An 18,539-nucleotide genomic window follows, 5' to 3' on the forward strand; every position below is an offset into this window, starting at 1 on the left:
AGTTAACCGTTGATCTTGTGTCCCCTCAAATCAAAGACCACAAAATCGGACACAAATCGTACCAATCATCAGCTAGCAGAACACTCGTTACAAAAACCTGTCAACTGTCGTGGTCATGGGGTTAACACGCTGCACGCTAATGTTCGACAACCACGACTTCACGTTCGCTCGTGCTCGATGCCACCGATTGATAAGGTGTGCCACAGTTCCCCAAAAAGGCGATAGAACCACTGAACCGCGGGATTTGATTGTTTGTTTAGGTTAAGCAACAATCACCTCACGAATTTGGTCAGATATGACACCCCTTTTTTGGGATACGCGACCAGCAACCATGCAACATTACGCACAGTGTGACGATGCTTTTCATCAATTTCTATCACGGTTAGGTTGATTAATTTAGCTGTCAAGTAGTGGCGAAACGCAGATTGCTTCTGTTAAATGCACAACCCGGGGATCGTGTCTATTGTTCTCTTTCTGTACAACATCGGTCAAGGTTTGTGGGTTTGTTGCGATACGATCTGGGAGTGAATGCTTTGTAGCGTTTGGTTTTGATTCGTTTTTGATTACTCTTGATGCCGTGATGATTGTGTACGTGTTCACTCAGTCATATCGAATGCTTTTGGTTTAGCATAAGGCGTCGACATAAATACATCCATTTAGGTGCTCTACCTATATTCTGTTTATGCATCTTAGTATTAAAGGACATAGTAGACTAATTTCTAATTTTATTTATTAATTATAGTTTCCTTGTGAGATGTTGTTACAAAGTCTTCTCGATTTCATGCTACATGAATGTTTGAGAAGCGTGTCAATCACCATTATCGACTGATATAAACATTATCGATCATGAAAATTTACTACAATCGCTTGCTACTGTTTACTGCATACTAGAAATCATTTTAAATTATACTACCTTATACAAGGATTTTAATTAAAAGAAATAAATATACCACTGCGGTCCAAGTAAGCTCTCTGGCAACCCTGGACAATCCTTGACGGCCTTCGGCGCAAATTGGCCCTCCAATTTTCCAACTCGATGGCACCAGTCATAATAGATAAATAATTAAAAACAGACCGATGTGACCACCGCTGGCCCTGCTCGTTACCCTTGAGCGGAATAATTAATGCGAAGCTCGAGCATGCGACCCGGTCCACCGTCCACCTTGGGAACGCCTTGTATTTTTAGTGACCACCAATCAGTGCACCCGTTGCGCCCTGACATTGTACAGTGTACTGTGCACCGTAACCGTAAAGGATCTGGGCACTGCACGATACACCACGATAAAATACAGTAATTTGCGGCCAGAGTCCAGAGTAAACGAGGATTCGTAGCGCACGAGGCGCACGGCCATTACAATTACGATAATTATCGCCCAAACCCAATCACCGGGGCTTGGAACGCACCGGCACCGATCAAGCTCGTGCATCGTTTAACGCTGCGTTCAATCTACCATCATCGCCAATCATCGCCAATCATTGAATAATGAACGTTTTACGGTGCTCGGCGGAACGGAACCGTCGGTTCGATTGCGTCAAAGGATAACAATCGTCGAGGGTCGCTGCATCACGCACACACAGAGGCATCAAAGTTTGATGAAAGCTAGCTAGCGATCGATCGAATGACCTCCACCTTCCGAAACGCTGTCGGTTGACGAATCTGTCAACCATAAATCATATCAGCCCCGGTCATAGAGTTGTAGCGATCGATTTCTCGAAACTCGCCATGCAGTGGCCGTAAAACGCGGCTACGGTTTGTTTTACATCGTTTCAATTATTGTGGTGCGCCGCTCCGCACCCTACAAGAGGAACACACTACTCCACCAGCAGAAAAGGGTGGAGTGGCTGATGACAAATGAGGTCGCGACAAATAATGATGTACATCGTACGGTCGTTGATCGTCGTGGAATGAGACCAGGAAAGGACCACGACCAACGTGCCACTTCTGGGTGCAACCCGTAACACCACCGTGGGTCGTGGTCAAACCGCTGGGCGCTGGTGCCCATTGCCGTGGGCGTTCGGTCACGAAATTGACGAATGGTTGTTAATTGATTTTATGCTTTACTCCGGCACGCCACAAGTCGCGCGATATAGTAGCTAGCTGTAGTAGTCGAGTCGGGCGCGTAAAATTGCTGCAGTGTTGTAGTGTTCGTCGATTGTAGTTGCCACGATAAATCTGTCCAACGAGCCATTCCACCATTTATTACTAACACATGACACATGGACCCGTTTTAGGGGGTGTGATGTGAGCAGCCGGAGGGGTGGAAATGATCTGCGCCGCGAAACACGAACGATTGGAACTGGCAGATTGTCGGTAGCAATTTGTGGCGACGTCTTCGTCTTCCGACAACCACCAGTCGGAGATTGGGCATCGGTGGCCGCATTAATTGAAAACGCTCCGCACGGGATGCTTTTAAAGTCTTGATCCATTTCGTCAACATCACATTTGCCTCCCGTTCCTTCCCCGCCAAAAACGAAGAACGTCAGATCAAAACGACGTCCTCGCTCGCGCTACCTTTTGGCTTTCTCCGTCCTCGCGATCCATCGTGATCGCCTACGTCAGCTCACGTCTCGTTCGCGCATGATTAATTGATCAATGCGTGCGCCCGCGGGCATCAACGATTTGTCAGCCGTCATTCATTTCGAATCAATCTTGTTGTGCCCGGGGTCCCTCTGTTATGGCCGGGCCGCCGGTGGCCTCCTAGACTCCTGGAGACCACCCAAGCAGGCGATCAGACGGATCAAAATATTTGGAAATGTTGTTGTGACAATTATATTATGAGCTCACCTTCTCCTTCTCCTAGGCTCGCCTTGCGTTTGTTAAGACCCAAAGCGACCCCCGGGGGCACATCAAAGCCAAAAGCGGTGCTGATGGTGCCGGTGGTTGCCCCTAGTAACGCCAGCGAGCAAAAGAGTGAGGTTAAACGGTCGTGCCGGTGTGCCATTGTTGTCGCTGTTTGCCTCTGTGGCCAAAATAGAAAACGGTACCCAATGGGAAGGACCTCAAATTGGTACCTGTGAATCGTGTGATCGACCAGACCAGCAGAGGGAGAGAGAGAGAGTGAAAGGGACGCAGAGAAGAGGGGTTGACTTCAATCCAATTGACAGCCATTAATTTATGTTCGGCCACGCAGCCACGCAACGGTTTCGGACCACAAACGTCGCACATCAAACGATCCCGATCGCCAACGGCCAAAGGAAATGCCTTCCTTTTTGTACGTGTATCTGTGTGTCACCGGGAGGTGCGGTCCCGGTTGCGTTTGTTTTGTCATCTCCGGCACTCATGCGTCGGACTCGCACACCTTGCGATTGCCATCGCACAGCAGGTCACCTGCTAGGGGCCCAGGTCCCGGATCTAGCGCCCCAGGAGTCGCCAGGCCATCGACGACAAGGACACTCGGGCAGGACACTGAGATTTCAGGACTCTCTTTTCGATTTGTTGCACTCCTTGACCAAAGGCGCGGTCAGGATACTAACGCTTTGTGGTCGCATCGCATCGTTGATCGGCATTTTCTCTTCCGATCAAAGGGGCTACACAGCGACAGCGAAGGGATCAATTGACAGCAAGGACAGCGACAGATTGCTGCAAGTTGCACTCTAGGCGGAGAGAGGGGCAGGTCCTTTTTTTTGAGGGCAAGAATCACCAATCCCACGCTGCGCTGTAAGCGTTGAGAGGTGAGGAAACGTGCAAATCGTGGGAAAACATGCTTCCCGGTATTCGTGCTCAGGTTGCTGGCGTTGAATAGAGTAGAGAGCGCTAGGGAAGGACTGTGACGACGTGCCCGGAGGTAAATGTAGCAGTCAAAGTCAAACGATTCAGAGCAAAGGGCGCCCAAAAGTCCCGTTTTCATTGAAGATTAAGGGAAACGAGGCGTTCCCTTGATCTGATCAACTTTATAACTCTTCCGAAGTTTCATTCAAGAAGGTAATCCTTTCAATCGTTGGCGGGCGATGGCGAAGGCACAACCGAACCCTAAATTAGTATGCATACACACCAACCCAACCCAACACCGATGTACCATCACGCAACAAATCAATCAAAGTGCTCCCAGAAAATCAGATCCTAATCGACCTAACTCAACCCATCCCGGTGCTGAGAAACTTCGCTGTTGTTCCGGTATCCACTTCTCCAGCATTATTAGTCCATCAGCGATTCCCAGGGCAGCGGCGCAGCGCAGACACAATAGCCGGAGTGAAAATAACAACTTCCGGAATCCGGCAACAAAACAAAATAGAAACGAAAGACGCGACGAACACGAACCCCCGAATCTAGTGATTCGCTCCCATACACAAGGCGCGTCCGGATGTGTGACCTCGGCCTCGAAAACTTGAGCCGAAAGAACGGGTTCGAGAAAGACCGTCGGCGGTGGCCACGCTGACGCACCCGGCAAAACTCCTCGCAGCAAAAAAAAAACAACCCCCGAAAAGGAAGGCGACGCGACGGTGTCATTACGGAAGAAGAAAGACGCCGTTGGCCGCCCGCGGGATCAAGATCAAAGCACAAACAAAGAAGCCAGACCCCGGGGCCAGGCCTGGTGGATTCCAGCGCCATAGAATCATCCGCATCCGCCATTCCATTCGGAAAGCCGACCGTCGACCCGTGACGCGTTCGGCGTTCCGGCCACCAGGTAATCATTATCTATTTGCTTTTGGTAATTAATTTTCATTGGTCATGCTACCTGATAGGTAAGCGTGTGTCTAGGCAAGGCAGCGGCACTGGAAAATTACCTACGGGGATTGGATTGGTTGGTGCGGCCTGGCGGGATGGATTTCATCCAATTCCAAATGGCCGTCACGGGATCGTCGGTCGGAAAAGAATAGAATTGTCTTATCGCTGGCAGCAATCCATCGCGATGGAAACGGAAACCAGTGGACCACGATACGGCCGCGCGCTGCGTTCGCGTCATCATCATCATCATCGTCATGCCCCAGGGCGAGGTAACAGAGGAAGATGAAATAGATTTTCCTTCGCTACGCAGTCGAGAACCATTTTTTTTGGGCCTCCCTGGTGGAAATATGTATGGTAATTTTCCTTCTTCGGAAAAGCGTGAAGAGGAACGGGAGGAAGGGAGCTCATTTATGGGGCGTTAATGACCGGATAGAAGTAGCCTCATCAGCGCCCGAATGCTGTCGGTGGGTGGACGGCCACTAATCCGTGACTGCGCGCGCACCCGCGACTAAATGACACTGAGCCACCTTGTTTTTGGTGAGGAGGGCGGGGGGGAGGGGGTCACAATTATCGTGGGCTCATTTCACGGTACCCCAGTCAACCGAAAGAGATGCCGCACACGCAAACAATGCCTCAGGATTCAGTGATTTTGTGATTGGTGAGCCGGTGAACGCGATTTGGAAGTCAACTCCGCTAGGCGTGAAGCTATGAATGTTACATGGGGTGGTGTAATTAAATTGCGGGAAAATAAAACCCATGACGAATGTCCTTCGTTCACTTTTTGGACTACTGTTCCTATGGATTCGATGAATTATTACGATGATTTCTTACGAGTTTGTCGCTGACAAGTGAAAGCGTTTGTTAGAATGGAAGGTGGAAAATTACTATTTAATCATGGAAAATTTATTTCGTCCTTTAGCAAGTGAGCAATTAACAATAACTGATGTCTAGCGCTGTACTATGCTAATATCACATGTTAGGTAACCTGCAAGATAAATGGAAAACATGAAAACAACTAAACTATGAAATAGTGCTATAAAAGCACAATTCAATAAATAAAAAATATTTTAATTCGAGAAATCCTTACCGAAAAATTAACGGATATGCAGCAACACGAACTCTTAAATGCCAGATAATTCATAAGTTAAATGTATTCATGTATTCAAATGTAATCATCAAATAAATCCATGTATTGATCAAAAACGGCCAGAATGGACCAGATGACTTGAAATGATAACGTTACAAAATGGCAATACACCCAAGCAAAACAGATGAAACACATAGTCAAATCCTAATTGAAGAACTCCTAACTCCTTCCAATCTGTTGTTTTCATCGATGGCGTACGCATTAACAGTACGCCACTTTGATTTCTACGGATGGTTTGCTTCAAAAATCGATCAATGGTATTAACAATTATCCTGAAAGATGGGGAAAATTTGTAAATATCAACAAGTACTTTGAGGGAGAAAATCTGCTGACAAAAGTATAATTTAAATGTGTGTAGAAAAAGCGCGAAGGATATAGGGTACTGGTGTTCAAGGTATTCCATTACTGCTGATGCTTAAATAAAAGCCAAAAAGTTGAAGTACTTTGTGAAAAATAAAAATTGCAACCGTCTAATGAATCGATAAATGTTCAACTAAACTGAAGGTACTACTGTTTCGCACTTTACTACATTCCTGTACTGTTCATAATAAGCCCCATCATAAAGATGTATCGCGGTTCAATGTTAATCAGCATGTAACGTCTAACTGAGATTTCGATACCGTTCCCGGCGGACACACTTCTGGTTTTCGATTTAAACTCAATCCTCCGGACCTCCTCCCTCGCTGCAAAGATACTGCAGCCCTCCCCATAATCGGCTGTGACAGTTCCGAATAATCAACTCTAAATTGTCAATCCGTTACGCATTACTAACGTGCACTGTTGGGGGGAGGGACGCCAAACACAAACGATGGTCCCCCCGCCAGGCTGCGTTACTGTCGTCATTACCCATGTATGTGCCCGGTATTCGATCTCCCTTTCCCTCTCTGTAGCGCGCGAGCACACACCCCCTACCAGAACCAACGAGCTATGTCGATCGCACATAAAAAAGGCAAAACGATCGACATGATTACCATAAACATATGCTCGATGACAATTTTCCAACTTCAACAACGGCCACCGCCACAATCCCAGTCAACTCCACGGTCGGTCCCGCAATCCCGTACCATCGCTAATAATATTGTTTTGCATAAAGCCGAAGCAACAGCGCTACGCTCCAATGGCAGAACTGTGGCCATTCCGGGGTACCGACGCAAACTCCGACTGCGTGCGCAACCAAACCAACTTCCGCGCCCGCCAAAAGAAAACATGGGAATACTTGTGTGCGTGAATGTGAGTCCCCAAACGAGAAACCAAAACATGCGGCAGCTGCCAACTCGTGGAGGATCGAGAAGGTGGATCGCGGCCGCTCCCGACCAAAAGCGCCGACAGCTAAATAAGGCTAATTTATGCAGTAAATTGAAGCACAATAAATAAATAGATCTACTGCGGTTGCGACAACCCGAGGTCCAAACTTCTCTTCTGCCACCGTCCAGAAAGTGCGGACCCTTCCACGGTTCCGGTTGTTCGTTGCGTTTCCATCCGCTCGGTGCACTTCCCTCCGGCACTCGCTGGCTGTAATTGAATAATCACAATTGGGAGTGGAAAATTGCATAGCCGCGGGTGTTGTGGGTGGATGGGATGCACTGCTCCGAATGATGATGATGGCAGAGGCGGTAGAAGCGTTGGCGTGGTGGCAGGTAATGCGCTGCGCATTGTCCCGAAGGCACCTTTTTGGCCCGACCAGTAACCAGGCGGAGAGTTGAAAGTTGTAACGATTGTTTCCGAAAAATAAAGACCCCAACAACGCATCGACTTACGTCCTACGACGCTGACGACGACTCCAACGATGCAAAATGCATCATCGCAAGGGGGCTCAGCGCCACAATCACACGACCTGTACTGTTGCTCACTAGCAGCGCGCCCTCCTGGCGTCCTTAACTGCGATTGCGTTGCCATTCCGTTGGCAATTGTTCGCTCGCAAGCCCTGGCGATTGCAATCGTGATCGATTTCTCCGAGCACTCCGGCACTCCTAGATGGTTATTCAATTTGCTGCTGCTCATTATGATAATGAGCGATGGTAGCCTAACTAGCCTAGGACACACTGGACATGGACATGGACTAGCGTGCTGCTACGCTTTCCAGTCCACCACTGGAAGCCGGGCCGCCATTTTGTGGCTGCGTAACAACGACGATCCATCGCGAACGTCTTCGCAGAGACGAAGAAGCAGCAACAGGGGACAACTGCACATCGATGGAAATGCATCCCATATTAGACGGAATGGGTGCCTCTTCCCTCGCGCAACCCACTCCTTGGAGTCACATGCGACGACGACGAGCACTTCGGGCCGCGTGGTGAAGACGAAGCCATTACGCTAATTACTTCATCAACAATTTACATGAATGGAAACACGTCCCATGCGGTAGGCACGTTGCATCACGCGCAACGACAGTGACAGTGGACGAAACCGATGCACCAAGAATGTACCAGCAAACGTTTGGTGTTACGTCACAAAGGAGTAAAGGAGCAAAGGAGCACCGGGCGGTAATCACGCTGTAATGGTTAGGACAATTTTCATTTGATATACTAACGAATTCTGCACGCAATCGATGCACCGTCTCCTTCCTAATATCAATTTTTCTCTAACACAATTTAATAATTTTAAACGAAAAATGCAGCATTTTCTTCGACTTTTGCCGAGCGCTGTGTGTTTCGAAAGCAGGCCCCTAGTAGCTGGCATTGGCATTCCCAGTGGGAGTCTTGCCACCCGTTCCGTAGAAGGAACGTAACCGACCAACAGCGGTGGATTGTAAAATGGAACGCCACACTTGCCTCTCGGGCAGTCCATCGATGGGCCACCATTTTGTAGACGAATATCTGCACGTAATTCGACGAATTAGAAGCCCCTTCGGTGGACCGGTGGAATTGTCGAGATGCTTTCCTAACACCGGGGCCATCGTTCGAGGTTTGCATTTTAATTAGCGACAACGCACCGAATGGACGGACAATTTTCAGCAGCCACTGATTGATGTGGACGAAGAGGATCGTTCGATCGATCGATCGAGCCTTGTAAGGGTTCGAAGTGATGCGGCCATGGGCCGCAGGAACCTTATTCGGTTCGGCACCCTGCTGTCCGGTGGCGAGTGGCGCGAATGCAGATGCATCGCAATGTGGCATCGTGGAGCATCGACGAGCTGCGCAAACAATTTAGATGAGTCGCGTCGTGTCGCGTAACGGCCGTCCGTCACGGTTGGAGGTTGTCCTTTTTCGGGATGTACCCAGGCCCATCGGCTAATGAGAATGGGGAGGTGAAAGCATGCAAAACTTGATCGACCTCATGGGCGATCCGAGTACCGGCACGTAGCACACGTGTCGGACAACGGGTTGACAATTAAAAGGCTCTCTTGGGCTGTATCTTGAGCTACAGTGGAAAATTACTCGGTCAGCGTTGGTTGCTGGATGAAGGAAAGTTGCTTCCAAAAATGATGGAACATGTTCCTCGCGATATATGGACAACAGCAATCTCTTTGACACAAGATGCTATGCTCATAACCCATTTTGGAACGATATAAATGACATAATTGATAGATGCTAAATTTTCTTCTGTACTGACGCCAATCTATTATAAAAACTTATTGCAGGGCAATTCTCTCAAGTCACAATAGTAGTCCAGAGATCTAATATCATTCCTGAAACATATGAACCGCACTTTTTCTTGAATAAATCGTTTCCAGCAATCCAGAAAGAAGTTTTCCAGCAATTTCAGTTGAATATTTCGATTCGTTCTTGTCAGTGCCGACACTGGCTACCAGATTGGCCCTAAGTACGATATTTCGTTTAATCAGGTTTATCATCATGGTGGCTTTAATGTTTCTGTCTATTACTTAGCGTACGTATTTGTTTGTTATGTTTTGCTTCCGATTCGTAGTTGGGTCTTTGATTTATTCATTTAAAATGTAAATTTGTTTATTCATGTCTATCTAAAATATACATTTAACTTATTAAGTCTACTGCTCAGTAGAAATTCTATTAAGCAATGACAAATAACGAATTATTTGAAAAAGATGATGAGGAGATCTTTTGTTGTTAAAATTGTAAATTGTAATTTAAAAATAATGCCTCAAATTGTTAGGAGCCCATCTCACTTCTGTAAAATACGTAATCCAGTAATCTCATAAAAAAAATCATTTCATTTGAGTTAGATAAATCGTTAGCGTAGCGACACATGAGATCGATTCCTACCTTATAAGTAACTTGAAAACCCTGTAAAATCTTCTCTATGATTCTAACTCGCAATCCATTCCTTGTGATTCCACTCTAAGGTTTCTAGGCCATCGCCTTGACAATTCCCAAACAGCCTATCGGTTCCTGTATCGGCCATGTATCGGACCTTCCCTTTAATTTATTGCCATCAAATCGTGATTTATGCTATCGGAAAAGTAAATGCCATCTGCCAATCGGGCGAGTGATTAGCGTCCATCCGTCCAATCATCTGACCGATCCACTACCACTCTCATTGTCTCATGCCCCGCAGTGACCTCACCGGCAGCACCCGGTACCACTCATTAGCGTCGCCGCCTATATCATTTCGCGGAAGACAGTTCCTCAGATCAAAAGCCGCGGATCGGCCGATTACCCCAAAAAGGCCCCTGCATGCCATTACCATTCGGCGAAATCAGATCAAACGACCAACAGGAACATCATAACTGACATATGCTCCACTTGCCGGCTGTGGCATGCAAACGGTTTGCAAATTGCCATTTGCCGCATTGCCCAGTTACTCGACCCGTGCCATAATTGAGAGTTTCGAGAAGTCGCGAGACCGTGCCTAATACGATCCTCGCACGACTCATAACCGCGCGTTCCTCAACCACAAAGGCAGCGAGCGAAGAAGCGCAGCATCGGCAGTGGCAGAGCTCCTTGCCAGTCGAGGCGCGTGACATGCGACTGAAGTTAGATAAACTGCTGTCTCCCAACATGGCGATCATTATGCAAACGACGACGACGTTGAGGACGGCAGTGTTCAGTGTCCACTTCATTCCCGCTGCAGCTCGCGATCATGCTCATGATCATGCATACCGCTGCGCACCCATTCCTTAGCAGATCGAACTTCTTAAAAAGGCTCAATGATGAATTGGTTCACGACGAATGGGTGCTGTTGCTACTGCTACGAATGGAGTTCCTCGCAGACATCGCAAGGAAGGCAAAGCGAAGCGTTCAACGTCGCCGCAGCCACTACTGCCGCAGTGAACCACCACCATGAGCTCGTTAATTTGTTAATCAGTGAGCCAAATTGCATGCATGCATACGTAAGTGGTGTCGACATGCATGTCGCACCGTTCGCGCGTCACGACCGCGGCCACCACTGCGGCGCGTCAACTGCAACACTGTCTTTGCTGCCGTGACCACTGCAGCCGTGGAGCTGGATTTTCAGCATTTTACTTTACTCCACATTTAACTGCTTCACGAAAATGTGCACTAGGCATTCTCCTCACCCGTTGGCCATCCTGCGTCGATCGGAATGCGGACACGCGCACTCGAACTCGAACTCGAACGATTCATTTCGCGCTCGCGAAATCGCGTCATCGACACCCAAAAGCGCATGCTCTTTGCTCCCAAAAACCTTTTTGCCATAAACGGGGATGGATGCTTGGTGTCCTGCAATTTGGGGTGCCCTGTTTTCCATCAAAATTTGGACTTCAATGCCGAAGCTGATGATTGGAAGACTCGAGACTGATCGTCCTTAAGTTACGCACGAGCAAACACGACGTACCCTTTAATCAATTTAAATAACATCATTCAGCAAAATCGGCATCGCCCGGGCAGTGACGACGGACGGTCAGGAAGGGCGCAACGCGAACTCGCGAACGCAGACTAAACGGGAAATGTAAATGCAGCTGCTGCTGTGGCTGCTATGAATGGTTCTGGTGCGGTTATGCTTAAGCTCGTAATGGCTGTCGCCCGCGATCGGTGTTAACAAGTTGTTCGGCAGGTTTGGCTTGATTTGTGCGCGACACGATGTACTCGTCTTAAAATGGCGGCTATGGTCGGTCTCGACCCGGCTGCTGTTGCTGCTGCCGATTGCTGCTGATTGCTGTTGGTGTTAACATTGTATTTCCCCCGGGGAAATTATGCAGTCTCTATTATGCAAATCACTATGTATGGTTATGGCTTAAAAAGTTTCCATTTTTTTATTTTGTTTTAACGGTAAATTAATAGTGTTGCCTATAAGAACAGAGGGCTCGAAACATTGTCTAACTAATTTCCCTGAATAAGGCAAATAAATGCAAATAAATTGAAAAGGAAATAGAATTTTGTAATTTACTTGCTAGAAGCAGTCGAGTATATTACATTACGCTACATTACAAAGAGAAAAATTTGCGAAGGCGGGTTCGTCGCTTGCACAACGCTGCTACAAGTCTTTCGTTTTCCTTCACTATCCCGAGGATGGATGCAGCCTCTTTATGACATGGATGTTCTGTTAAAAGGATCTGTTTAAAGCAAAAAAGTGGCGTTAAAATTCCATCAGGCAAATTATGTTGCGCCAGTTGTACTCGCAGAGTTAAATTAGAATGTGGAATGTATTCCTACTTATATCTGCTTAAACTGGATACTGAAGCTTGTTTTACGACCTATTTTCAGTTCAACATTTTAAATAAATTTAACCTTTTCATGATATAGTCGAGGACATTAGGGAGCCCTTCAATTTGTGCTCAATTGCTCCTCCCCCAGGAAGGCTCCCTCGAAACACTCTGCTCATGAAACGATCTTCAGATAACATTCCTAATTAATATATCAATATGGCGATGTGCCAGCATAAGCGATGTGGATGTAATGATACAAAATAATGCTACAAATTTCACATTTTTTCCCATTCCCGCAGGCGGCGGCCATTCCAGTTCGCCAAAGGAAAATCATTTGTAAAAATATCATCATCATCATCAGCAGCAGCCACAGCAACAACAAACTCGTGAGCCACGGCGTTGTCTTCATCCGCATACGATCACCTCCACCTTCAGCAAAACCAGGCCCGTGGCGTGCTCGTTATCGTGCTTACTGCGCTCATTATGAAATGACTTGCGGCCCTTGGGAGGAGTTGGCGTTTGCTTATGGCCATAGAAAGGGGGAAAGGGGGGGGGGGGGGGGGAGGGGACCGTAAATGTGTGGCACACGGCACCAAGGTGCACACTCGAACGCCAAATAAGGATCGCGAACGCGCCCATTCCATCGGGGAATGGTGCACCTTATCGTGCATGCCAGGCCGATCGCTGATCGATAGCCAGTAGCCAGTGCAGCCCGCATCCGTCACCAATGGCACGCGCTTCCCGTTTTTGGTCGCCACGAGTCGCCAGAACCCGGCATTCGGCCTATGTCGCTGTCGACCGGTGGCCGATTAGGTTGTTATGGTGTTTTTGCTCAAACAGCAAACCTCAGAAGCCCCTCATCCTGCCACTCGTCCTGTAATAGACTCAATTAATCAACTGGTTCCGCCGGGGACCGCACCGGACTACGATATGGAAAATTGCTCGTTCGTCAGCCCAACGCTAGCGACCGAATGCTGGAATGTTTTGCGATCGGCTTGTAAATTGTCCCTTCCTTTTTGTGCCCTGTTGTGTTCCCGGAGGCGATGAAATGCGAGCAGACCAAAATCGTCACCAGCAGCAGCGCACAAACCAACCACTGGAAAGCGGTTCCGAGGCGCACCGAGATAGGGAAAAATTAGTGAAGGCGGGTTTGTCGCTTGCTCGTCGCTGCTACAAGTCTTTCGTTTCCCTTCACCATCTCGAGGCCTCCCGGATGGATGGCCATTTGCTGGCAGGAACCGTATTTGGGATTGACCGTTGCCGAGACAGGATACTGCCCTGCCGGACAGCCTCTGGCGTCGTGGAGAGGACCGGATTGTGGTGGAAGGTGGATGGAACTAGGGACTCGAGAACTGCCAACACGCTGATGGCGGGCAAAAATGGCAGATTCTGTCAAATGGGCGCGTTTATCACAGGCCTCAATCCGAAAACTCAATCAATCGACCTGTGCACACGGTGGACTTGCTGACCATTGGCGTTGGTAGACAATGGCTGGTACGCGATCGACGAAAGACGACTGCTGGTTGAAGGTCCAAGTGATGGCTGAAGTGCAGGCTCGCACGTCGAGTCTATTTTAATAAGTTTTTATCATTTTCGATACTATTCCACTGATGAAAACAGTGACTATACAAATTACTTATCTTATTACCTCTTTTATTTATTTTCTATTGAAACAATAACTTATTCCAAAACATTTTCAATCTCATTCAATGTCTTATGACAGGCCAGCTAAAAGAATATTTGTCTATGTTGAGATGATTAAGCATGTCTAGGCCAATCAAATCCGATTGAATCACTGCGTATTGATTAAAAACTATTCTGAATATTTGTTCCTTTGTTCAAAGGCAAGATGTTTGTGAATTGATTAACAATGTCAAAAACAGCTTAATCATCAGAAAATTGAGAATAAAATACTCAAATTACTTTCAGTAAAACTAATATTATACTCAGAAAATACCAACGCATCGATAATATCACAGAAGAAACAATTTATTTCAACATTTACCTAGCGTACGAATACTCCGGTATCAGATTCCCCATAAACATAAGCTTACTTTCGAATGTTCTCCAGCTGAAGACCATCGAATACGACACCTTAGGCAAAACTCGGAGCCGGAAGCATTGCCCAATCGGGCGGATGAAGTTAGTTATCATGATAGGGCACATAGGGATTGCTTTTTATTATTCGTTCCGAGGCAAAGCAAAGGGAACACCGCATAACACACGCCTCAAAATCGAAGAGACACTGTTGAGTGGGAAATGCCTGCGATTACGCCGTTAACCAGCCGTCTCCCGCCAGCATCTAAAGCTTATCCGACTACACTGAGCCACCTAATCGAACCGCCCGTCCAAGTGAAACCTATTTTTATGATTAACCCAAGCGAAGGGCCCTCCTCTCGCCTGAAATTGGAGCCATTTGCTTTTCCAACCCTTGGCCGCAAGCGATCGCATTCTTGCGCTCCTGCGAGTAAAGACCGCAGAGCGGATAAGCCCCTTGACTTTGAAGGGAAAACAGTGTCCCACGACCATTGTCTAGGATTGTCGATCGGATGTCATTATCGGCCATCGATCGGTCGGTCGGTTTCAATATTTATTGATCCGTCCGCGGGCACACTGCGAGCCCGACATTCGATCCATCCACTTCCTCTATCCATCTACCAATAAAACTTTAAAGACGCCCAAGCCCCCGGGACGCCTTCGATCCTGCTGCCCTTTTATGATGAACGCGGAGCGATCCCTTCTCGACTTGTCGCTTCGTAAAATCGAATCATTCCGATTTCACCAATCGGACGATCGCTTGTTAACGAGCACAAGCGCGATCGAAATCATCATCATCATCATCAGCGTCATCATCATTCCGTCGCTAGGCGCCAGTTTGTTGGTCCGGTGCGAGACTATTATGCTACGATCGAGCGCTTCACGACGTTCCGCATGCGGCGATCGCATAATTAATAGACTCGGCCCCATGGCCGGAAAACGCACGCCGAGCTCAGCCCAATTAGAGGATCTGTCCTCCATCCTACAGACCATCCTAGGACTCGTTAGCCCGATGGGAAGGCATTTGTGTTATTTTTGGAAAGAAATGATCGAATCTAATTCGCCATGGCACATCCGGAATCACCTAGGGAGGAGCGATGGCGTTGAGCATATTACCGCGCAACGGTACCGTTTTTTACGATTCATAAAACTTTACGACCGCGAAGCAAACAACGGCAAACGAAGAGGTAAAACATGGCGTTTATCAATTTTCAAAACGAAACGAAACTAAAACCGGCAGGTGGTGGTATGGTTTTGATTATCGTGGAATCAATCGTTTCTCTCTCGCGCGCGCGCGCCCGCTCGCGTTTTGCATAAAGTTATGCAAATCAAATTAAGCTTGGCCGTAACTTTGGATTTTATTGCATGTTTTGCTGCATTTGCCGTGGTGAACGGAATGGAACGGCGCCATAGGTTCCTTGAACTCGGTCACCAGCTTGCCAGTTTTGGTTGCGGTTAGGATGAGTAGAAGATGGACAAATATTTATCTTTTCTCCCGCGCAAGAGCAAGTGTTTTTCTTTTCCTCCATTATCCCAGCCTAATGTGTGGGCAAACGCGGTTCTTTCAGAGCCTAGTTAGCCAACGAACTGGGTCAGGGAGCCTCGCATTTACAATACTTGTGGTTAGGCCACAGATCGACAGTTGAAAGAAGCAATCGACACTTGGCCTTTCGATGGCTGCCAGATGGCAAGAGCCTTTCGGCAATAATAATGCCTTGGACTTGATCGTGTTGATGCGCACTTTGCGCAGCCAGGAGCAAATGAATGCGTTCAGGTAATGATGCATAATAGAGCTGTAATTATTCGGACTCAATTCCTTGGTTCAATTAGCCCGCAAGGGAAATCGGACTCAAACGTATCCGCAGGACATCTTTGAGGAAAACATATTGAGGAAGAACTCTGAGCAGAACTTGGCAAGCTCTTTATGAGTACATTTTTTGTTATTTTCTGGTCCTGAGCATGAATTTGAAAGGACACTATAAGCTATAGACAAAGACTTTGTTCTATATTTCTGCGAACATTATTTCATGTTTCACAATTTTGCTTGTTCACAAAGTAAAACATACTCTTGATTCTTCAAATATTTTTCTGATAATTAGTTTCAGATGCTGCTTTATTTTATACAATTTCCGAACGGTCATTGCCCAATTTTTTGAACCAACGGTTTATTTAGCTTTTTTGAATTTATGTTTCTTGACCGAGGGGTCTGTAAGTGCGACTGAATTTTATGCTGCAAAGGTAAAAAATTTGTAAACAATCCAGAAAGTCGCGAGAACCAGGAAAATCCAGTGATTTTCCGCCAAAAAAACTAGGAAAAGTGAAAATGGGCACGACGGTGGATCAAGAAAATCGGCTTGCTTCGTTGGAGCTCTCAGAGGAAGAACGGAAATTTCGATTTCGAGGTAAAACCCCTTTCTTTCGTCTCAGTAAGCTGGTCCGCGAATTTCCTTCTCAATCCCGTGTTTGTTCTGTTGCAGCTTGGGCATTTCTGGCATCGGTCGGAGCAACGGCAGCCGTAGCCGGTTTCAGTAAAGCAATCATGACCGCGAAAAAGTCCGATCCGAAGTACTTCGACAAAGGTTTGCACGCCAGTCTGTCCCTGCATGAAGCCGGCACCAGCCTGGCGCTACGGGCGCTTGGCTGGGGAACACTGTACGCGATACTGGGAACCGGGACGATCTGCTTCGGTATTTGGAAACTGAGCGGAGCCAAGGATGTAAGTCATTTCACCTGCCCCATTCCTTAATCCGACCGGCAATCACCTTATCTTTTTCTACGCAGATGAAGGAGTTCCGTGAATCGATGGGACGAGCGTTTCCGCGTGTTCCGCGCAACGATCCGCCGCGAAGCCGGACAGAGTTTGATGGCTTAACTGATCTCATGCAGTACCTTTCGACGTGGGGAAGTAAAAAAGACGAAAACTAAGATGCGAGAGCTTATGTGTAGTCAATGCCAAGAAGCTGCATGCTTCTGTTGTAAATACAAATCTAACCAAGTTTAACAACCACTACGTTTTGCTATAATTCAATCTGTGGACGAGTTTTTACATAAAAGAATGAAGTCCTTCACTGTTAGCTCCATTCGTGTCAAGGGACATTCTATCTGGTTGGCCGAGATTGGGCAGCCAAGACCACGGGAAGATTTTGGAACGCTTTCTGCATTTCCCAGCGATACGTGATACGGAATTCTTGGCTCGCCCGGATGATTTACATTTAAGCTAGGCACCTCACATCACTGTAAATCATCCGATAGCTAGCATTTTATTTTACTTTAAAACTCACCGTAACGGTCGTTTTAAACTTTCGATACAAATGGCGGACGGCGTAAAATTTATGCTGCTTGGGTGAACCTTTTAAACCGCCGGTAAAATCACTCTTTCCGCGTAAAATCGCTGTAAAAAGGGGGAAAATGTTCACATTTCTCCTCTATTCTATTCACTAGTCCAACAAACTGCACTCTGGTCGTGGATCCCGTTGGAATGGTTAGCCAGGAAAGGGCAAGACGCTTGCAGAACCGCATCCAGCCGCAGCACGCAAGGTTTCACGAGCAGACGAGAGGTTAAAATCACGAAAAAGGGGTTCTAATTCCTTTTGCAACGCTCCGGAAACCAATCATCTGCAGAGAACGCACCAGAAGGCAGGCCGGGGAATCTGCGCCCGAGGCACACGGGCGTCTTCAAAGGAATCCATCGGAAAGCGCACCGGCAAGTAGGAAGGTTCGTGATTCTGCAAGGATCTGTTGCATTAACGTTCGATTTCTCCTTCCATCCGGCATCATCTCCAACGGACATTGCTACAGTCTCACAAAGGAAGTGACCGGTTTTCTGCCGGTTTGTGGCGCGAAACCCCAAAGATATCGTCGAATAATCCACGAAAATGGACGTGGAAGTGCCGTTCGTGGAGCAAATCCGGTCTCAGAGACGCAGCGAGTTGAAATGGGACCAAAAAACGCACCGCAAAAAGGAACTGGACCGGAATCGTGCCGGATTAGGCGAGCTGCATCACTCGCTCGGCGTGATGGAAACCATAACCGAGGCGGAAATCAAGGGGCTAGCCGGGCGGATCAAACGCCGGAAGCGCTGCGAACCGCTGGACCTTGTGCGCCTCAGTTACGGCTTTCAGCAGAGCCGTGAGAACATATCGCACTTTATCCGCATCACCGGGGCC

The 18,539-nt window shown here is 47.5% G+C and overlaps 2 protein-coding genes across 4 annotated transcripts in view; both read left to right on the plus strand.

Annotated features, from left to right (window-relative positions):
* The first annotated feature begins 16,630 nt into the window (after window positions 1-16,630).
* Window positions 16,631-17,383, plus strand: LOC126569090 (transmembrane protein 242). The gene is made up of 3 exons (XM_050225914.1): window positions 16,631-16,775; window positions 16,851-17,089; window positions 17,155-17,383. Exons 1-3 carry the CDS (start codon window positions 16,697-16,699, stop codon window positions 17,296-17,298), a joined length of 462 nt encoding a protein of 153 aa, XP_050081871.1. The 5' UTR covers window positions 16,631-16,696; the 3' UTR covers window positions 17,299-17,383.
* Window positions 17,384-17,722: 339 nt separating this feature from the next.
* LOC126581835 (uncharacterized) overlaps window positions 17,723-18,539 on the plus strand; it is a 1,801-nt gene continuing 984 nt past the window's right edge. The window contains exons 1-3 of one of the 3 annotated variants that reach the window (XM_050245760.1): window positions 17,723-17,736; window positions 17,815-18,076; window positions 18,172-18,539. The exon at window positions 18,172-18,539 is cut by the window's right edge and continues 350 nt beyond it. In XM_050245760.1, the coding sequence (XP_050101717.1) occupies window positions 18,249-18,539 (291 nt within the window). In that variant the 5' untranslated portion in view covers window positions 17,723-17,736; window positions 17,815-18,076; window positions 18,172-18,248. Of the gene's footprint in view, window positions 17,737-17,782; window positions 18,081-18,171 lie in introns of those variants that run through there. The other 2 variants (XM_050245762.1, XM_050245759.1) reach the window with 2 other exon arrangements.

This window comes from Anopheles aquasalis, chromosome 2, assembly GCF_943734665.1.
Source record: "Anopheles aquasalis chromosome 2, idAnoAquaMG_Q_19, whole genome shotgun sequence".
NCBI classification, from domain to species: domain Eukaryota; kingdom Metazoa; phylum Arthropoda; class Insecta; order Diptera; family Culicidae; genus Anopheles; species Anopheles aquasalis.